Below are 23,567 nucleotides of genomic sequence, written 5' to 3' on the forward strand. Positions count from 1 at the left end.
ATCTAAGCATTGCTTCAGACTTGGAGCTATGTACAAACCTTAGTTCCCCAAATTTGGACATCATGGGCAATTCTGGTTATTTTAAAAGTTGTATTTTGCATTAGAGATTCAGCAGTGCTCACTGCTTCTCACCAGTAGATTTTGCAGTCTCTTCTTGCTTCCATTTTCTTACATCCAAAGATTGGTACTACCTGTTGGAGAGTAAGCTAGAAGGAAGTGCCAAGATCGTATCTCTAAGCTCTGACTGCAACAGAATTCTACTTCTTGTTAATTATCTTTATTATTTCCCCTTGCTTTGTACAAATGTAAAATTGCTGTGGTAGAATTCTTACTAAGTAAAGACAATCACGTTCAGAGTTGGCTTGCAGAATCAAAATATTATAACTGTTTGACAGGCTTCTTTTCTTCCCATGCCCAGAGGGCTTCTCGTGTTCAAAATGCTGGAGAAAATAAAATTTACAAGGAGAACATTAACATCAACAAGGGTAACACTTATTTGCATGCAGCCTTTTCTAGGTATATTTTACCTTGGGATTATAGCACTAAATTGGAAACAGTTTTGCAACTGTTTATCATTTCATGTCTACGTCTCCCTTGCATATTCCTCTGCCATTTGACTTTTTCCCATACAAGAAAGATCAATTTATCTTAAACATAGACTCCATGGTTTTCTTGTTCTGTTTGGCTGAAAACTAGTGAAATGCCTTTTTCTACAAGAAACAGCTGTGATGGAATGACAAGTAATATACTGCAAGTGTCAAAATGCTAGGACTTGGGGCAGGTCCTAGATCATACTGATCACCTGCTTTTACCTACAGACTTCAGTTGGGCCCCTGGAGATTTCTACTTGCCATGGCACTCGATTATGTTTCTCAGACTACAGAAATGATACCCTTCACCAATTCAGCACGCGAATCTGATTGTTTAACCTCTTCTTTCACACTAACATTTTCCCATTTCCATCTGCAGTCCAAGTAGCTATTCTGTTAGAGGGCCCTTTGTAAAATCAGAATTCTGCTCTGATCCACTATATCTTGACAAAGATGATGCTGGAATGTGACTAAGCCAAATACTGTTGGTGGTGGAAGGTGTGAAACAGGATTATGATCATATTCAGACAACAGTATACAAATTCCATTTATGAATTTCAAAGCAATTTCTTCTGGGGGATAGTTATGATTTAGCCAGACTAACAGAAAAAAACCCTTCATCCTTTGGAATAAAGGTCTCTTTAATGAATCTGAGGTGTCAAACAGAAAGGCAAGTCAAAACAGGTAGCATGAAACTATGGTGGTCCATATTATGAAACTATTGCCCTTTTAATATTTGATTTTTTTAAAAAAACATGTGCCTCCGAAGACCCCCAAGGCAGCCACCACCTGTCAGTCAAGAAGCAGCCTTCAAACTGCTACTTGCACTCCTGGCTCATTTTCAATCCATGAAAAGTACAGACTTATACTGACTGGGTAAAAGCTGACAGTGCAGTTGTTTTAAAAACTTTGCTTTAAGCAGAATGCCATGTAAGATGGAGGGGGGGGGGGAGGCCAAGTAAAAATCTACTCAAATGGCTGTTGGTCCAGGTGAAAGGAACATGTGGAATTATATTTTGTACTTAGTGGAAGCAAAACAAGTTATCTGCCATGCATTTTTCATGCAAAAAAATTTGCATGCTGGGAAGCAAGACAGAATGTATGCTAAAACCATGGCAAATATTGATTATCAGAAGAGATACTGAATTAAGATTTGGCCTAAAATGAGGGAAACATCAGAAGGTCCTCTGCATTAGGTCTGTGTCAGCTTTGATGATAAGATTTAGGCTGTCATAGAGAGAGAGAGCTTTGAACTTTTTAAAGTGGTGTTGGTCCTACTTTGCCAACATTATACCTTCTTCCTTAAGTAGCTGTATCCATGTTGTTTGGTACGGAGTCTACCCAGACCTTCTGAAATGGATGGGAGATTTGCAACAGAACACTTGCTAGATGACTTCATAATTATCCTACTTGATTAACACAGCAGTTTTATGAATTTTCCACAATAAGTAAAAGAAGCAACATTGCTTTTTGTATAAATGATCTGTCAAAAAAGATAATTTAGGTCAGTGGTTCTTAACCTTGGGTTACTCAAGTGTTTTTGGACTTCAAGTCCCAGAAGAAGCCTTCACCACCAGCTGTGCTGGCTGGGGTTTCTGGGAGTTGCAGTTCAAAAACACCAGAGTAATCCAAGGTTAAGAACCATTGATTCAGGTGCACATGCATGTTGGAAAGCCCACCATGAAGGGGACAGAAAGAGTGTGTCCAGCCAATTCTTGGGATCTTTGACAACAGAATTAGTTAAGACTACAGATTTAGTTTTAAAAGTACAATTTAAAATGTTAGCACCATTACAGATTCAGGATTAAAACATCAGGCCTGCCCAACTGGTTGGCCTCTTGCTGCTTCAACAGAAAACAATGAGACTTCTGTACTCAAAAGCTACAGAAAGAATCACTGGGTAATCAGACAACAGCTGAATAGAATGTTTTCAGATATATCAAAGTTAAGGTTGGTCGTCTTGATGTCTGGACGGCAGCTGGAGTGACTTTCAGTCAACTGAATCCAAGCCCGAGTCCTTTTGGCCGCTGGATTGCTCGAATGGGTTCAGCTATCCCCTTGCCGTCTGGTCCGAGGCCAGTGCCAGGTGTCCATCCCATACTTTGGAGCATTCGATTGCCAATATTGCTGTCTGAGATCGGTTGAGCGTTTTCGCCTACGAACCCTGAGATTTAAAACACACACACACACACAAAGCATTAATCAGTATGGCCATATGCAGAAGACCAGGATAATCTCACACTAAGCTTTAAACCTTCTTATTCTCCTAATTTATCTAATAGGTTGCTAGAACGGCATGTCTTTGCACACACTGACCTCAGGGTTACATGCACATCTGAGGATCTTTCAGGCTAATTTCCCGCTTATTTTAAAGGGAAATGAGTATCGGCTTACCATAACACACATTACAATGGACTAGAAATTTGTTTTGACATTCCCGTCTGAGCAAATGAGTATTAAAAACATACAAATCAAAACAAGAACCTCAGTAGTGTTTATCTATATGAAAATACTTCTCAGATCCTGCAAACCATACCCTGACTAAAAAAGTCTTATCCGTATATATATCATATTAAACACACTATGGTGTGTAGCTGATAGGAAGAAGCCTAGATTATGCTGACCAAATAATTCACATTTTGCCATGCCAGAGGTATGCAGGACCCCAAAACTGCAGAATTTGTAAAATGGCCTGTAATTCACATTTAGTGGCCAGAATGACATGCCAGGAAGTATTTACGCACACAATAGGGCTGAGTGAAACTGTGACATACACATTCGGTTTACTTGTCTTTTGTTTTCTGCTCATTTTCACTGCAATCACATTTCCAAAACTTTCTGGCCAATTAAGTGACGAGAAGCTCTTTCAACATACTGTACTGTATTGAAGGTTCTCACAGATTCAATAACTTGAACTTGTAAGACAATCACTGGAAAAAAAATAAGCAACTGCTGGATCTCCCTGACCAAACCACTTTGCCAAACAGATGGCTACTGTATTACATGTTTCATCACACAGCTACACCTGATACCATCATCTGGTAACATTCTTCTTATCACCTGGAAGAAGTTTCAGGGCCAGCCCTACTGCTAGGTATAGCAAGGCAGCTTCATAGACACGAGGGGCAGAGGATGGTGGCAAGGCGTTGGAGGGTAAAGCTGAGACACTGGACAACTTCTTCCCTCAGTTGCAATGGAGGATGCCACCCTGTTGCCAGTTTTGAAATAAGATTCAATTGCCAATCTGGTTGGTTTCTATATGTGGCTTGCATATGTCTTGTATGCCATTTTCTCCTTCACTTTTAGGCAGCAATTTTTTTTTTTTGACTGGAACTAAACCAGTGAGGAATCCATCTCAGACAAGAACTTTCCCTCTTACTCTGACAAAGATGTTGTGGATCTGTAGTCACTGAAAGTCAGATACAAATATAACAGTACTTGCATAAAGTGAAAAGCGAGGGTTTGCAGAAGCAAGACTTGTAATTGCTGTTCACTGAAAGCAACAATGTATACAGAAAATAGAGCTGAACACCTTGTACTTTGAAGTATGCAAGTTTATAAAATGGTGCGTCTATTCTTGATGCCAGCCCATCAATACTAAGTATATAATTTTCTGTGACTGACAGGTAATTGGAACAGTTTTGTTTTTAACAGATGCTTAAGTACTTTAATATACAATATAATGAATTTTCCTCCTCAACATAAGATATAATTAGCAGAGTTTGAAATCCAAGCATTCTGTTCCACTCAGCACCTATTAATACAGAACCCAAAAAGCAGCTTTGTTAATTGTAAGGCCAGACTACTTACTGTTGCTCTCATCATACTGATTGAGGGCTTGATAGAAGGCCATTTATCCTGCTGTTTGTTCTGCTGGAGGGACAGGTTGAATTACTCTTTTTTCTGGCAATCACATTATGTAATCGCGGAAGCACACTAAGCTGTCCCCAGAGCAGTCCTACCTGCACCTTTCATAGCTCCTGTCAGGAGCTTCTATTTTTGTGGTGTGGGTGGGATTGCTCAATATTGGTTTGTTTTCAGCATGTGTGATAGCTGGGAACAGATGAAAAAGTGAGCCTTCCCAGCTATCTTGGCACCTTCTGACTGGAATTTTCAATATCATGAAGTGGCTTAATAAGTAGGCCACTTCAGGATATCACTGAACTGTACACTCACTCTGCTCCTCAGCAGAGGGGCAGGAGACGTGAAATTTATTTTAAGACTCTGGTAGGCTATTTGTTTAGGTGTTGCACCACTTTAAATATTACACTATTTTATCTGGTTTGTCTGAAGGGCATCTTTTGGCCTCATTGCTAAATGATGGACTGGTGATCAGATAGGTGATCTTAGTTTCTTCCCTCTGTCCTTATACAGGTAACTCCTCTTCCTTTTCAGCTTTGGAGGCAACAAGTTTTGCCATCAAATCAGTCTGAAAACACTGTCAGAAGCAAGTCTGCAAAACCAGTGTGCTGCAGACACAATGCTAAGCATGGTTATCTACAAATTTGGAAGTGAAAGGAAAGGTGAGAATTGAGGAAGTACATGAAACTAATCAACCAACTATGGTTTGATGACTGAGCATTACATTTGTACCATACCTATGTATACTTTATTTTTTAAACAGGTATACTATATAAAATTAAAATTTATGGATTATGGAAAACTCTGAATCAATTTCTCAAAGATGTTTTGAATTGGTTTAGCAAACTGTAGATATTTCACCTGGTTTGTCTTCAATACAACATTCTATTTGAGGCAGCAATTAATGTGATATCATTTCCTGAAGTTCTGCACCACCTTAGATACATGGGAACACCCATCTGCAAAATTTCTTATTGCTTATTGCTTGAAAGATTAGCGTCACAAAGTTAAGTTTATATTTGTTGACTGATTAAAAGAGCTATCTGCCTTGAAACACAAATAAAACCAATGCAATAAAAATAGTGCATTACCTTTTAATGGTCTATATCAGAATTCTAGCTGCCCTAGAAAGGACTGTGCTACTTTCGGGAATTCATTCTGGTTATGCTAATGATTACTAATACCAAATGTTGCCACTTGGAAGAAATGCAGCCATATAAAACATTTCTGAAAGACAAAGAAAAATCTCGTAGCAAGAGAGACTTGCTGACAATCACTGGGAGACTGCAGTTAAATTTGTCTGTTGACAACCTGTAGCTTTTCCACTGGCGTGCAGCCCCTTCTGCCATTTGGAACCTGCAAAATTTGATTGCTACAAGAACAAATAGTGCCTGATTTGCCAAATGCTCACTCAAGTTGTTGCCATGACACAAGTGAAAGGAAAACACTTGCTGGACTAGGAAGTTTAATTTGCAGAACAAAAGCTACACAATACTTGTACAATATCTGGTAATCAAAGCAAACTAAAAATATATAGCTTTAGAATTTTACCAATGTGTATGCTGGTAATTTCTGCAGACAATCCTTTTGTATGCAAAGTTTAGAGACTTAATATGAAGCCAATAAAAGTAAAAGGCAATAAAGTCTGTATATGGCAAATCAAGGTACTAGTTAAAAAAAAAAAGAGAGAGAAAACAAACCTTTTATTTCAAAATAATATTTATGATGTCATTAAAGGTAGATTTCTATGAAAATTAAGGCAAGTAATTTTTCTTAACAGCTGTTAGAACAGGTACTTTCTGGCTAAACAGAGCACTAGCATTCAGGGCCATACCCTTGATTTTACAGGGATTGCCATGAATTAATTTAATCCCATCTGTAAGGTAAAAACCAGATCAGAGGTCTAATGTTGTGCAGGCTTCACATCTGTTTAATCATTTTGTGATACAACAGCTTGTTCAAGTTCAGCATTTACATTTGCTTAATATTTAAGAAATAGCGTTATGTGTTGGCATGGAAGCTTCACTTCAAAAACCTTTGCCTGTACTTTTAACACTTAACAATAACGTTTTGTTTTGCAAAATTTTACACTTAAAAAAATGCAGTTTAAAAACTCATCCATGCTGTATAAAATTGGCCTAGATTACATAAAGATTCAATTTTTGTGTGAATACTGGGATAAATCCTGAATCACTTCTATTTAGAAAGAGACCCACTGCAATTGTTAGAACTTACGTTAGTAGTGACTAGAGATGGGGGTATTCGTATTCATGCTCCCTTACAATCGTTCCGGAACTCAAGGTTGACTAGCCACTGGCAGGGAGCATTGTTTTCCCTCCTTCTTTCAGGAGTGGCTTGTTGACTGTGAGCTCTGGAGCGACTGGAAGGGAGCGCGGAGCCAGTGGCAGCAGCGGGTGGGTGAGTGGACATTATGTCCACCTATGTGGAAGCATTTGTATTTGTATATGAATATCCCCATCTCTAGTAGTGTCTAATGTGTCCCATTCATTTAAATGAGTATACTATAGGACTTTAATCAGTGTGGTATAGTGGACTGATAGACTAGGACTAGGACTCAGAAGAACTGAGTTGAATCCGTGCTGGCCATGGAAGCTCACTGGGTAGACAGAACTGATAAAACAATGCAAGTATCTCACTTACTTTGAAAATCTTATTAAGGTTGCTATAAGTTGGTTCTAACTTGATGGCACATAATAATAATCTTAGAACTACAGAGCTTGAAACAACACCATGGATCATCAAGTCCAGTCCCTGTCAGGGAAGCACAGTGCGGAATCAAACTCCCAACCTCTGACTCCACAGCCGGAAACCTAAAGCACTGAGAAATCCAGCAATCCACTAGATTTGCCTTCCCAGAATTTTGGGAAGGCATGCCATTTTTTTGGACATAGATCCGATTTAGACTAGAGTATTGTTCGGAAGCAAAACTAGATGTCTTTATTTATGAATATGCTTATTTGAGGAAAATCTTGATTCATTTTATTTTTTGCACTATACTTTTTCACGTGTTGTCAACTGATTGAGCAAATCTTAGTTATCAATACTATGGGTTTTCACAGATGAATATAAAAGCTGTTTTGAAAAGGGAAAACCTATGGCTTTTTAGATGGTGCATGAATGTGTCATAACACATGAGCTATTAGAAGAGTGTTCCTTCCAAGGGGTGAGACAATGCCTATTCTAAAGTGGCACAGCTTTTATAACGACTTTATTATATTAAAAATAACTACTGTTTAAAAACAAATTGTTCCCAATTAAATAGGGGCAATTTTAATCAATCAGTTAGAAACCCTTTAATATAAGCAGTTAATTGAATTACAATTGATGTGCAATTTTAGGCACACTCTGAATATTGCTAATTCAACCATTTGGATTTACCATTGTCTAATGTTTATTAGCCAGTATATTTAGTAATATAGACACATAAAGGGGGAGGAGAGTCCAACAATTTCTTCATAAGGCATTCCATTTTATATTCAAGGCATATTTTCTCTTGCTTCAAAACAGAAAAGACTTGTAACTGTAGCAGCCTTGGTTCTCAGTTCCCTTTTATAAGATCAACACATAAAAAATTAACAACTTTGCTGTAGCATAACAGCCCACAACTATTATTTTCTTTCCAGCACTCCTGGCTGCCTTAAATCCTTTAAGTCCTTTCCTAAAAGGATCAATTTTTTTGCACTATGAGGCTTGGTAACCCTGACCCCCCCTGCTCCCCAATCCTAGATGTCTCTTATGCCTATCACAGCAGAGTTACTCTTTCTACCTTAAATTCCCAAGGAGGACTGGGATGGTAATTCACTTGAGTAATTGGCTCAAGAGATGAAAATCTTGTATCTGCCTCTCTTAGCCACTAATCTATCCAGCTGACTGCAAGCCTAATTGGCAGCTTGTTTAGTAATTTGGCTCCTAAAGTGTTGTATTGATGTTGGATAAACAGCCAATGGAAAACAGGGAGATACATGCTGCTTCGCTTCATAGCCGAGCACACCTTTTCCCCCTTTTCTCTGAAGGCATTTAACATTCAGGGTATTGGTTTCACTATTTGTGGCTGCCAAACCAGCCAACAAAATGCAAAGATCTAAAACAGTGAGTTTTGATCCTGATGCCAGGAAGTTGTGCAATCACAGCATTGCTCTTAAAACCATACACTTTCGTGCTCCAATATTTTTTCCTAAAATATCTCCCAGAGCAAGAAAATCAGTGTGAATATGTTATTAAATAGATCTGTACATGCATACATTCTAGTGTCTGTATGGGTATAGCAGGATCACTTTCAGCAATCAAGCAGTATACATTTTTAAATAAATATTTACAATTTTCAAAGACTGATTATGTTATTCCAGTTAACCACGGCGGATATCTAGATCGCTCCAGTTAATGTGTCATGGAACAATGGAGCTCAGAAAGTGTATGCTTTGTTGAATTTATATCAAGATATTACACTTGTTCATACAGATGCTCACATTCATATACATGCTCTGATTATTTCTATTGTTTAGTCTATATCTTGTATACCTTCAGTGGGCCTTCTTCATATGAAAATAAGCCACTTGAATACTGAGTTGGCAACATCCAATCACACTAATTTCCGTAAATGTTGTGGATTCCATCCTAGTACCTAAATCCTTATGAAGTGAAATACCTGTATGGAAATGCTCTGCTTTTATACAGTTTTTCCAAAAATAAGATTCGTATCTTGTCACTAATAGGTCTCTCCCCATATCACTTGGGGAAATCAGGCAGAGATCTGAAGTAACATGTAAAGCTTTCTGGTCTGCTTCTAATGAACCAAGCTTTCAAGAGAAGACAATTCAACACAAGCCTCTTGGGAAATGTTGCTCTCTTTCCATTTCTCTCCAGCCAAGTGATGGCAAAATGCCCCTTAACAGTATACAGACTCAAGTCTGTAGTCCCATCTCTATGAATGTGTGCACCGGTTAACTCCTTTGGGGCATTTGAAGAGCATAATGTATTAGGGGATGGTGTCAGCATTTCCTGCCCATAGACATACTGAAGAAGTCAAATAGGTAAGATCACCAGCATGGCTAAATAAGGAGGAAACTATTTAGAGGTAAAGGCTTCTTTCTGAAACTACATGTCCAAATGATGCATAATTAAAAAATACATACATGCATAAATGTAAGCAATCAGGAATGCAAAAAAGAAAAAGAAAAAAGGATTCAGGACCAACACTAAATACTTCAGGAACAGGATGCTGGGCAGGGAGATGATTTGATCACTGGATGACAATTACATTAAGAGTTCTAAAAGAGAATAAGGAAACTGCAAAGAATTCAACAAGTTATCTTGCTTTTCTTCTCATAGCATTTCCTCAACCACTTCTGATTTTCTCCCAAATTTTAGTGGCAGCTAATTGAAAAGCACAAGGATAGTCTCTTGGGAAAACAAGGCTCAGAAGGCTTGCTACAACATTTCTTATTGGCAGCCCAAACTTATTGAAGATACTGTATGCAGAGGTTAAAGACATTATATTGGTTTCTATTTCTGACAGAGTCTTTAATTAGGTGCATGTGAAATGCCAACAGAAATTTCTGCTTGACACGGGCAATGTGGAAGCTTGTTCTGAGGCTAATAGATTATAAATCATAAACAGAACTGGAAGCAGCCTCTCCTGCCCAATGTGTTACATATTTGCCCCAGCTTATCCGGCTAACCCAAATCTGTCTTTCTTCCATCAGGCTGACCTTCACCAGAAGCCTGGCCTGGGTAACCTCTGCTGGAATAGTATAATCACAGTATTTTCAAATCATCATTTTGGCACTGCACATATTCAAGTCTGATTTTTAATCACCACCACATTAGATGTCAGCAAAATAGTTTTGCTAGCAATTTTTAAACGGAATGAAAACATTTAGCCTTTTGATTACCTTGTTAAAGAGAGTCATGATGACCTTATAGCAGTATTTGATATTATATGCCACAATTGAGAATCTGTCAGATTTTTCATTAAAACACGGTCTTAGAGAAAAGAAAAGTTAACACAAGTCATTCCAAAGTGCATCAGCCTGAAATGTGACAAGAAATCCACCAACCCAAACAGAACTGTAAGCAATTATTTTTGACCAAAGACTATTACTAATTTCGAGCTACTACTGCATGTCAACATTTACTGAATTTTATCTTGGAAAGATATAAAGCATGCTGAAGCTTTTAAAATGTTCTAAGGCCACTTCATATATGTGTAGGATGACTGCCATATGATTTTTCTATGTACAACACTTCCTGTCTAGGTAATTTACAATGTGCTACATCCTGCTGTGCAAAGTTATGTTGGCTCAAACCTGATCCACTGCTGCAAATAATTAATTTAAACAAATTGAAAGTTTCCTGTGCTCCCCCTTCAGGTTCCTTCTGGAGAATATAGTGATCTTGCATTCAACCTAACACTGAGTTTTAGTGGGAAGGGGATTTTACAGCCTAACATAATTATGCCTTACCACTAACCTATTAGTGGTAAGCCTTTTTCCCAGGCTTCAGGCAATCCCCATCCACTCTGTTGTTTCCATTTTCTCTTCCTCTTGCCCTCTTTCCTCCTCTCTGACTTTCGATCAGAGCAGACATGTAACTGCTCCTGCCCTTTGACCATGTGGCCAGCATGGAGGACATCTCTTCCACGTGATGCCGACTCTGTTTTTTCCTTTCTTTATTCTTCTGACTATAACTGAATTTCCGCAACTATAAGTAAAGATTCTTTTTCTAGTTATGCTACTTGTAGAGTGATTTTTATATACAAAGGGCAAGCCACTGTGAGAACAAAAGGGACAGGGCAGAAGCCGACACTTTTAGCTATTCTTTATGTTTCCCTTGTGCTGAAGCTGGCTTTTTTTATTTTATGCTCTGCCAACTAAAAGAAATTACCCAACATTTCTCCAGTATTTCTGGGGTTCCCTTTTGCATTGAGGAAGACTTTGGGAGCCTCAGGGTGGGAATGGAATGTTCCACAGTAAAAAATTACCACCAGATCATTCCCAGAGAACTTTGCCCTTCCCAGCCATTTCCTCTATTTTAATACTCTTTCTGTCCACTACAAAGCCTTTATTACACAAGTGAAAGAGATTAAAAACATCTGAGAGGACTTTGATTTTTTTTACCTAAAGCAGCCAGAATTCTGGCTGCAGGAATTCCTGTACACTCCTGTAGTCCAAAAGGAAAAAGAAAAAAAAAAGGGGGGGGGAAGAGAAGGTCCCATACCTTATTTTATAATACAGGCCACTCTTCATATAGAGATAAATGGTCCTTCTGGTAGCTTGGGCACAAGCCATACAGTGCTTTACAGATCATCATCATAGGCACTTTGAATTGTGCCTGGAAAAGAATTGACTGACAATGAAGTTGTTTTAACAGGGAGACTATGTGCTCCCTGTAACTAGCTCTGGTCAGGAGTCTAGCAGCAGCATTCTGAATGTGCTAAAGCTTTCAAACTTCAAAATCTTCAAAAGCATAACCATGCAAAGCATGTTGCCATAATCCAGATGGGATGCAACTAAGGCATATATGACTTTAGTCTGATTAGCTATATCAAGAAAGGGTCCCAGCTAGTGTACTAATTTTAATCCTAACCCGTGGCCACCTTTGAAACCTGTGCATCCAGACTCAGGGCTAAATCTATGACCAGGCTTTAGATGTGAATCTGACTCATCAGGGAAAGTGTGACCCTTATCCAATACAAACTAAATTTCTATTTTCTGATCTGTTCTTTGGGTGATCATGAGCACCTCCATCTTATCTGGATTAAAATTTGTTAAATTCTGCTTATCTATTATTAAAATTTGTTAAACTCTGCTTGTCTTTCATCCTGTCTGTTATTAACATCAGGCACTATTTAGAATGAAAACTGATTCATTGGAGCTAGACGCAGCTTGTGCTGGATGGGGTTATACTCCCTCTGAAAACACAGTTGCTCCTGGATTCATCTGAGTCTCGGTGCCCAGGTTTCAGTGGTAGCCAGCAGAGCATTTGCACAATTAAAACTAGTGCACCAGCTGCGTCCATTTCTGGAAAGGTTTGATTTGGCCACAATGGCACTTGTCCTAGTAACATCCTGGCTGGATTACCGTAACACGCTCTATGTACAGGGGGCTGCCTATGGAAAACATCAGGAAACTTCAGTGGGTCTTAAACACAGCAGCCAGATTGTTAAATGAGGTGTGTCACAGGGATCACATAACCTATCTGTTACTGGCTGCCAATCCATTTCTGGGCTGAATTCAAAGTGCTGGTTCTAACCTATAAAGCCCTAAATGGCTTGGGCCCAAGCTATCTCAAGAACCGAATCTCTCTATATAAGCCTGTTCAAATGTTAAAATCACCAGGAAAAGCTATTCTCTCCATCCCGCCACCTTTATAGGTGTGTTTTGGTGGAGACACGGGAGAGAGCCTTCTATATTGGAACTCCAATTGACAAGCAGGCAAATACCTTTATCTTCAGGCAAGCTGCCTGAGTAGGACTTTTGTACCTTTCTGCTTTGAATGTGTTTTGGTATTGCTAATGTTTTTATGTTATTTGTTTGATTCTTTTGTATTTATATACTCTTCACTGCATTAGAGACTGTATTTTAAGATGTAACCTGCCTTGGGTCCTTTTTAAGGAGAAAGGCAGGGTAAAATATATATTAAATAAACAGAGACAACAGACAGACAGTTGGAAAAAAATAGTGTTGGATATCTTCAGCATATGGGTAATACAGAAGCACCAAACTCCAGACAAACTTGCCAAGTGGTTTTATATGTATGTTGAATAACATGGGGGCAGAACTGATTTCACAGGCCAACAACCAAAATGTCCAACAGGATTTCCCTAGAAGAGTCTTCTAAGCTTGCCTCCCATTAAAGACAGGAGAGCTTTCTCTGATAGCCTGTTCAGGAAATGTTTTATCCATTATAATACTTCTGTTTGACCTGATCCAGTGAATATAAACATCCATATCTGCTCTGATGTCCAAATACTGTATAGACGCTTTCACATTCTACATTATTTCTCTTCCCTCTCAGCTTCACTCATGAAATGGGATGCTTAGGAATAATTGTGTCCACTGCCCTAGCCACTTCCTCACTCCAGGGATCAACCAGGTTTTGACAGGATCATCTGTCTCCAAGAGTCATCAGGAAACCATTTAGATCCATACACCTCCTGGAATGGACCGTCTTACTTGGGTCCCACCTTTGCTGAACCTGGGGGATGATTGACATGTTTAAATGGATAAGAAGCCTTTCTCAATCTGATGCCCTCCAGGCATGATGGGCTACAATTTTTACCATCCAATTCACACTGAAGCCCAACACTTCTGGAGGACCCCAGATCAGAGATAGCTGGTATAGAAGAAGGTGTAAGGAGAATCAGGTATGTGCAGAAGAAAAGGTTGAAGAGTGAGTAAATAGGATAACTGTGACAAAGAAATGCCATACATCTGTTGAAGTTGTTCCTGTGAAGCACACAGATGAAGACAAACCTAGGATTCTGGAAAGCAATCCAGATGATGGAAACAATTGATCTACAGGAAACCATAGGTGAAGAAGACAGAAGATTTGTTAACTAACAAATCCCAAGACTTACAGCAAGAAACATGATCAAATCTGTAGTCCCTTGGGAGAGTCTTAGAAACACATATTTTAGGGAAACTCAGTTTGCTTTTGTTTTCCAACATTCCCTTAAGCATCTATCTACAACATGGTTTTAGATTTATAAAAACCCAATTAAGTTGAGTCAGAGTCCCTTGCATCATCTCATAGTACCATTGTTAATCCAGTGAGAAAAAATGGACTCTACTGAATACTGGAACTAGATGATTTGATGTCCTCCTTTCCTCATCACATTCCAAGGAATCAGTAGAATTTTCTCAGCAACAAAAACATAAAACTTGTTTTGTGAGAATGCACATATACTCAGTGATTCAAGGACACTCTGTTTTTGCAATAAAGCCTCTTAAGGATCCATACTGAATAGTATTAACGTCTGGGTGGTTAGTAAGCCGACAAAGGCATTCAGAATGACATGATCCTATGTCAGATACTATATTGCCTCACTAGACATCAATTCCTTTAGGTATTTATTTCCTGAAACAAATTCATGACTGCCCGCCCTAAGAGGAACAATGCATTCCAACTATTCCTTGAAAAATTTAGAAGGTTGTAAGTAAACTGTAGGCAATATATGAAGAAAACTGTCTTTTGTTTCAGTTGGTATTCTTACTGGCTTGCTGCTGCAATCTTTAAAAAGCTTTATCGTGGACTATAAAGTCAAATGTTGCCTGTTTCAAGAAAAAAAATACAGATTAGAACCATATTACTTTAGCTGTTGACTGGGAGTTTTCTGATAGAATTCACCTTATTTCTTCACTGCTTTAGTTCACCTTTACAGATGACATTTTTCAAACTATAAAATGCTCTCCATTGCTAAAAGTTTCTTGCTTCAACAGTTTCTCATTGCTCTAAGAGTATATACACATCCTTTGTTACTAATACACCCAGTGCTATTGGTATGTGACTTTGTCTCAAGGCTGAGAACAGGCTATAAATTTAGAAATCAATAGCTAACTCTATCAATATTCATTTTACTTTTTCAATACAAAATACAAAGGTGAAAGAGCAGTAAATAAGCCAGAGCGCTGAAATAAATTGGGTGTTCTTGTCACAATTAATAAATGTTTAACCAATAACACTTCTAGCCACAGTAGTCTACAGCCTTGTAACATATCTGCAAGTACATAGTGGCACAGGTGTTGAGCAGAAGATTCACAAATACACAAACACCTAATTTCAACAGTTTGTTAGCTCTATTGTGCTATCTGTACTCCAAATGTGCATAAATAAATCCATTCAGCATGCTGCATACAAAGATAGGGGAAACCATTTGTCATCAGCAGACATTTATGAATGTGGCAACTGAAATCTTTTCTTCATGGGCTTGCAAGGTTCACAAGTCTATTACTATGACATAGACCTTTCTTCAGGATCGTAGCCTTTGGAATAAGGTTGAGTAAATAATGAAATTAATAAGTAAATAAAAGAGAAGAATTAAATTATATGTGCACCCAGTTGCCCATGCATAAGAAGTCAAAGAGGAAAATTGAATCTGACTACGTCTAGAATTTAATGCATGTGCATATAAACCTTACAATGGTACTTTAATTCTTTAATCTTTTAAATGTAGTTTTTGCAGGATGTAACATGGCAGTAGAATTATGCCCTCCCCCAAAGAAAAGGAAAAACAGCTTATATGTTTTGTTTAAATGATTTATTCAATTCAATTTTTTTTAAGTAGAAATCTTATTTGACAATGTGCAATTTTCAGTGCATGTTAAGTTTTGAGTTTAATTATTTTCAGTGTCAGATCTGAACACAGTGAACAAAATCAGCAGAAAGTTCTCCTAAATTGGGACAGATATTATTACAATTCAGAAACTAAGAGGTTACTGAGTTTCCAGAACAAGCTGTTGTTTCCAGACTGATGATCATATCTCACTTTCTAAAAATTACATTTACTAAAATCTGGACCATGGATTCCCGGCAGGTTGTAATTCTTAACCAGAATAATGCAGATCTATACTCATCCAGGATAAATGTGCAGTTTGAGAATTTATGATGAGATACTAGGATGAGTAAGTCTATTGACTTCTCTTCACTTTGGATGAAACCTCTTATGGACTTCTGGGTTCAACCCAACTTCTAGACTTTCATTTGGATATAACTGGATACCCCTTCAACACAGCCAGGACTGAGACTGCTGCTGCAGAGGTAGCTCCCCATGTGTGCCACATATAATGGAGGAAGAAGAGAACAAGGCTAAAAAATAATGGCTTGCCTGGCACCATCATTCACTGCATTCAAAAGCAAACTGAATCTTGTACCAGGGCTCACAGTTCATGCTCTTAAGTGCTGTGGCAATCTCTAATAAGAAGAGCATTTCCATCTACTCTTACTTTGTAAATGGGTTCTTTTAGAGCTCTAGTATTAATAACCTGAAAGCCCATTTGAATCTCATTGCAATACTCCAAAGTTATGCAATACAAAACTATGTATGTTTTTAAGCGTCTGCAGCAGCAGCAAATGTAGCTGTAAAGGTGAACCAGCTTCTACTAACAGAAGAAAATACTGAACAAGTTGGACAAGTGGGTGAAAAACATACGCTCAAGTTCATTTTATGTTCTGCTATACTTACATACACTTAATGGAATGACTTCCTTCTGTCACTCGCAAGTGGTGAAGTTAAAATCACCTTGTAGCAATAATTATATTATCCTCTCCTCTGCCATTAAGAGTGTTTCTTCTCACTACACATATGGCTGGAGTCTTAGGACTTGACCCCTAGATTTTCTTTTTCCACGTTACTGCCATTAAGGTGCTTTAGCAATATTTTTTAGGCTATTCTTGGTCTGTTGCTGTCATTGATAACTGAAGCACTATGGAATGTGACAGACATTTGACTTGAATGCCAAAGTTGGCCAACTCCAGGGATCAGCTCTGAAAGCCAGACCTGTTTGTAAGAACTACAGGTAGGTCCACAATGAATGTGTTTCCTTACTGACAAATGCATACACAATACTTTTCAAAGATTCATAGAAACAAAGCGATAGTAAATTTCAGCCAGACAATCAACATGAGTCATTTCATCAGTGACATGCATACAAACAACATCAATAAAGGGGTGCTTTTGATATATATGGAAATTGCTTTCATAAAATGCATTTTATATAAGTCATATAACTAGTGGTGATACTAAATACTGAGGAAACAATATTAAAGATTAAGCAGCAACCATGCAGGAAGCTGGATCAAGGTTGTGGCAAGATGGATAGAGGTTTTAACCGTTTACCCCTTGCTGTGGTCCTGATGTGGATTTCTCACCTCTGTAATGAAAGGAAATTCCCCACTATTGCTAATGAAGCATTAATTTTCTACAGGAACAAACCAGAGGGCTGGTTTGTGTCAGGACATGGTATGAATTGCACCCAGTCCTCACAGTTCTCAGCATCATGTTGCACATAAAACTATCTGCTACAAGATGGCAATCTCATGTGTATTTACATAGAAGTAACTACTGCTAAAATGAAGTGTACTTGTCCTTTTTTAAGGGGAGTGCTATACGTTTTTGTGTCAAGAAAGATGATGATGATGTCTGCAGCCTTAAAGATTCCTTTGTCAACCATTAAAGCATGTTCTGGAATGCAGAGCAAACCACCTTGAGCCTGGCTTTCAGTCCCAAGTAAGTTGCTGCTGTAGTTCATTCTCTCTCTGTTTTGCAGATTTACACATTTTGATACATCACCATGGTAAATCTACTTACCAGTGGGTCCTGGTAGTGGTGCAGCTTTTCTCCTTCGTTTGATATCACCCATGCATAAAGATCCTAAGTGGACACTTGTCTGTCTGTAAGCAATTACCAGAGAGAGAGAGGGGTTAAGAAAAGGTAAATAAATAACTGCTGAAAGGATTAAACCAGCATATTTGAAAAATCTTTGTCAACAAATATGGAGTTGTATATTGGAATCCTTCTGATATCAAAAACCTAATTATGCACAAATAACATAAACAGCTACTGAAATAAACACTGTAAAATAAATGCTTTTACATTTTCAAAACTAGCTATCTTTTTGGAGTCAAAATGAAACACTGATGCTACTGACAAGAGAATACATAACATTCATTAACTAAAGTGAACAGAATAGTCCTGAAGAATTATCTATTGGCTGCTAATGCTTGTTTTTGGAGTAGCATCTACAACTGCTAAACATAATATTACATTAATAACTGGCTCCTCAAAGGATATAAACTTGTAGAAGACACATTATTTTTAATTGCCTTCTGAATTTTAAAATGACATATACCAAACACAATATTTTACTTCACTCTAAAGTTGTTAGTCACAACTCATGACATCGTCTAATAAAGAATTCCATATTCATTATCCACATCATGAAGAAGTACTTATATTTGTTTGTCCTGAATATACATTTTGAGTATCAGAACTCTAGTGTTAGGGACTGGGTGGGCTTGCTGGTCCTTGACCCAAATAAATTTTTTTTAAAAAGAGGACTGGGTGGGGGCAATTTTTTACAACCTCCACAATATTTGCAGCTTGTCATTGACATATGTTAGACTTGTTCTCACCCCTCTGCTTCCCTTGGCACCCCAGTGATCACAGAAAAACCTTGTTTAGATGGAGCCTTAATTATTCCACTGGGATTAAATCCATTTGAAAACACTGTGGGGAAAAAGCAGAGTTCTACCAGGTACTGGAGAATGGTGTAGTATAGACTCTAAGTAAGGATGGAAATAACTGCTGCAGTTCAGATATCTACCTGAGATACAAAATACAACTCTACTAATTTCCAATGGCTAACCGTTCGGTTCTTCCAAAGAGTTGCAATACTCTCAGTTACCTGACAAAAAATAACTGCACAGAGACAAGGTAAGTGAAAGGTATTAGAAGCCTACTCCCTCTCCTAAATCAATGGATTAATTTATCAAGATATTGTCAAGAAAAGAGGAAGCAATATGTTTGACACTTAAACTGCTGTAGGTAGGCAATTTAAGCTTACTACGTTCAAAGGAAGATACTGAAAGAAGCAGCGATACCCAAGATGGGGTTTCAACTCTAGCTCTCAATCTTTGGCAGGAGAAACAGTACAAAAACTGGGAAGCAAAGCAGTTGCCACATGTAGGCTGAATGAAGGTGAAGCATACCTGGCCATATAGAGAAGGAAAATTGATCACGGAATTTGCCCAGTAAGACAAGAAGACAGAACTTATAAGCGAAGGGGTGAATCTCATATTGAAAGATATAAACAAGAGTGAAAAACTACTTGCAGAATCTTTTTCAAAGTCCATATTTGGGCAATGCTTTATTACGTCCAACCAAATTACCCAAAAGAAGAAACAGGCTTTCAAATTTTCTCAAAGCCTTTGTCAACCTAGGCATTAAGCAGGCCTGCTATGTATTAAATGCAAAACTGTTGGAAGTGTACATGGGTATATACTGTAATGTATCAGCTACAGAAGGAAAATATAGAAGTATATATAAAATCTGCCTTGATAATGAAATAATCTTAAAATGAGGTTTGTGACACCTTGGCTTGCTCAAATAAAAGTAGTGCCTGTTTTGGCCTTTGAAAAATTTCTAGAGGGTCAAGATGAGAACCAAACTATCACTTATACTCTCTGTGTAGCAGGATCTGGTAATGATACAAAGCTTCAAATTGCAATGTTATTCACTATTAATTGCAGAACCAAAAATTAAATGGCACAGAGAATTGAGTGTTATAATTCTTCTGTGTCAGGACAAATATATGAACAATAACGAAAGCCTTCAAAAGCCAGGATCAACAATAATGTACTGCAGGTCTATAGCAGGCAAACACTATAAAACTGAAAGGTGAGTCCAAAGTCAAAAGTATATATTCAGGAGCTAACATAAAGCTCTCAAAAATAATTCATTATTCTGTGTTCTGCGTCTTGCCAGATACACTGGGGCCATCACATTTAACTATTTAAAGAGCATGAACAAACTCTCATCTTGTGAGTTCTGAACAAAAAAATTATCCAGCTACTTTTCCTTGTTTCTAGCTCTGATGGTGGAAATGGGCTAGGGAAAGGGAAGAATGAGTGGAGCAGACAACTGAGAATGGGCTCACATCCTCATTTATCTACTGTTAGGATGGGCTTACAGAAATTTATCCTGCATGCCCTCATCCTTTCTAACTGAATTAGGGTAACAAATGAAAGACTTTTTACTTAGTTATGTAGTTTGGTTCTCAGAGTGAAATAAAAAGCCCCTGTGTTATGCATTTGAGTGTACTTTTGATGATTTCTGCATAATAATCAACCTCCCCTCTAGCAGCTCATCACATCAAAACAAGAGTTTTTTGTTTTTGTTTTTTTTGAGCAGCACAAAAGCTTCTTGAAGGAGGAGATTCAGGTACCCTTCATATAAAGATATACAACAATCCTTTGGATTGGGTCCACGGAAGACTAGTGAAATTGTACTTTATGTTTCCTCTGGAAATAAATCAGCTGTCCATTACCTCCAACAATGTGTATATTAAATCAGTATTACATACTTGAGGATGTCTAAATCAAAATGCAAATAATGCTTAACTAAAAACAGATCTTGTTGATTCACTGAAGTCATTGTTTCAATTGGTCAAAAAGTGGACTATACACTAGAATACACAAAATCTAATCTAACTTTCACAAAAGAACATAAAGCCTTACTCTCCTCTGTTCCCAATAGGTCCCTGTATTATTGCAGGTCACTGATCACAAGAGACTCCTGCGCACAGCTCATACGATAATAGAATGCAGTATTTGTCAGGACTGTTAGAACAAAGGCAGTCTGAAAAGAAATGTTGAAGGCGGGAAACAAGAATTCAAGCAGGATGAAAGATAAAAATTAATAAAGCCAGCCAATTGAACCTGAAGACCCTAGCTCTAGGAAGAACAGCCAGCTGCGCTTGAGTAATTCTGCTCACCTTGATTATCTGTTACACTGCATTGAGATATCTAGATTATTGACCAGTTAGATTATGGAACTTGGATCCTCCCACTTCTCCATCAGCACATGCAATGAACTTGCAACAAATAAATCTAAGTAAGGACTAATTTGTTATTGTCATCACCCTTTGTGTAGAACATAGCAGTTATTTTTTAATTTAAAATCAATGAATGTCTGAAAGGCAGCTATATTCCTTCAGCACAAATGAATCATTTGTCTTTGCAAAGCACAACAATTTGATCACTACTCAAGGTGAGCATAATTTTTTTACTGCTGTTTCAAATGAAAAAGAGCTCTTTTTGCATGCTAAAAGCAATTAAACAACTATTAGTAAGGATTTAAAAAGGACTATTATTAAAAATCTTCATCGTTTCCTCAAAGCAAGATAACCAATGTAGTCAAATTCACAGTTTAAGCTGGAGAACTGATTTGCATATTAACAACATATGGTGGAAATGGGCTCTGTAGTTCTCTTTTTCTATGGATTGTAATTTGTGGATAGAGCAAACCTAACATGTCTGCTATATAATGAACTATGACAGCCATCCCCAAATCTAAGGCTAGTGTATTTTCCTATTGGGGAGACCTGGGAGCTCCAATTTATGGCACAAAGTGAAAATGTGAGCCGACTTGTAAATCTATATTGATGTAAATTGTAACATATGAATATGTGAGTATTTAAGTGCAGAGAGGAACAATTTCCTCCTTCTTGGATGTACACCTCAATGTAGTGCCATCAGGACGCCAAACTCCATTATGAGCCTGGGCTCTTAGCAGGGTCACCCAAGGCAGAATGGTCACAGCTGAGTCACCAGAGTAAGATGCATCCAATCTCTGCAAGCAGCTGCTGGGCAGCAGCAGTATCTGAAGGTGACACTGACAGAGGTGGCAATAGCAGTGACACTCAAGCTAACTTTTATTAGTACCACACAGAAGGTGGCAAAAAAAACCCCTTGCTGAACTTTCCTTACCATGAAAATTCTATGCTGAGAGAGTTGAAAATGAAACAAGTGATAGCACTGAAAGATGAGACTTCCAAGTCGGAAACCACTGAATTGGCTACCGAGGAAGATTAAAGGAAAAGTACAAATGTCATTTTATTCTGTTATCTGTTCAATCTGTAAACAGGACATACCATGCAGAAAACCAGACTAGATTAAGATGAAGGAGGAGTGAAAATAGGTGGAAGAAACATCAGTAATCCAAGATATTCTTATGACACCATCTTACTGGTAGAAAGCAACAATTACTTGAAATTATTTTTAGCAAAAATATGAAAGTGCCAAAGCAAGATTGGATTTAAACACTGAGAAGATGAAAATCATGATTACAGAAGAAGTAGACAATTTTAATGTTGATAATGAAGAAATTGAAACAGTGACAAGACTTTGTATACCTTAGTTTAATTATGAATTCAAAATGGAGACTACAGCCAAGAAATCAGGAGACTAAGCCTCAGAAGGGCAACAATAAAAGAATTAGAGATGATCACCAAGTGTAAGGATCAGTCACTGAAGACTAAGACCAAGAATATCCACACTCTCGTATCACCACGTATGGGTGTGAAAACTGGGCAAGAAAGAAAGCTGAGAGGGGAAAAATGATTGATTTGAAATATGGTGCTGAAGGAAAATTTTATAGATACCCTGGACTTCCAGAAAGATGCATGAGTGAGTCCTAGATCAAATCAAGCCTTAACAGTTTCTGGAGGCAAAAATGTTGAAACTGAGACTATCCTACTTGGAGCTTTGACACGACTTTGACACGAAGAGCCTCGTGGCGCAGTGGTTAAAACGCTGTACTGCAGCTAACACTGTGCTCACGACCTGGGGTTCAAATCCCAGGTAGCCGGCTCAAGGCTGACTCAGCCTTCCATCCTTCCGAGGTCGGTAAAATGAGTACCCAGCTCGCTGGGGGGGCAATGTGTAGCCTGTATAATTAAAAATTGTAAACCGCCCGGAGAGTGCTTGTAGCGCTATGGGGTGGTATAGAAGTCCAATAAATAAATAAATAAGCTTATCATGGGAAGGAAAGATTCACTATAATACAATAACACTGGGAAAAGTTGAAAGAAGCAGGAAAATCATAAGATGAAAAAGAAGATGGATTGATCCCCTAAAGAAAGCCACAGTTTTGAGTTTGCAAGAGATGAGCAGAGACCCACCCTTACCTCACAGAGGCTTTTAGAATGCCTTTCAAGAAGAAAAGGAAGCAGCAACCTGCTTGAATTGAAAGGTGTCCATACACCCAGTGGTACAGATACAACTGGTGGATCATTTACTGCTCCTCTTCCTCACAGACTTCTATCTCCAGCCAACTCAAGAGAGTTCAAGGATCGTCTGGTGCAGATCCCATGGAGGCAAGGCAACTGGAAGGGGGATAAGGGATGGCACTTGAGCAATGCTGGATTTGCCCTTTATGGCAATCTCTTGAGCTACCCTCCCCCCCCCCCCCGTTTAAACAGTTATTACTGTTCTCATTGATCTTATACATGTCTATCTGGGTGCTCTGCTGGCTGAGGGTAGAGAACCAATGCTTCAAAACAAACAATATCTTGAGAATAAAAACAAAGCCAACGGCCC

The 23,567-nt window shown here is 38.2% G+C and overlaps 1 protein-coding gene across 4 annotated transcripts in view; it reads right to left on the reverse strand.

The window, feature by feature from the left end:
• Positions 1-261: 261 nt before the first annotated feature.
• GPATCH2 (G-patch domain containing 2) overlaps positions 262-23,567 on the reverse strand; it is a 132,842-nt gene continuing 109,536 nt past the window's right edge. For 3 of the 4 annotated variants that reach the window (XM_020805398.3, XM_020805397.3, XM_020805401.3), the window contains exons 9-10: positions 17,779-17,861; positions 1,214-2,754 (exon numbers count right to left, since the gene is read on the reverse strand). In XM_020805398.3, the coding sequence (XP_020661057.2) occupies positions 2,585-2,754; positions 17,779-17,861 (253 nt within the window). In that variant the 3' untranslated portion in view covers positions 1,214-2,584. Of the gene's footprint in view, positions 2,755-10,363; positions 10,455-17,778; positions 17,862-23,567 lie in introns of all 4 variants that reach the window. The other variant, XM_072990356.2, reaches the window with a different exon arrangement.

This window comes from Pogona vitticeps, chromosome 1, assembly GCF_051106095.1.
Source record: "Pogona vitticeps strain Pit_001003342236 chromosome 1, PviZW2.1, whole genome shotgun sequence".
Taxonomy (NCBI): Eukaryota; Metazoa; Chordata; class Lepidosauria; order Squamata; family Agamidae; genus Pogona; species Pogona vitticeps.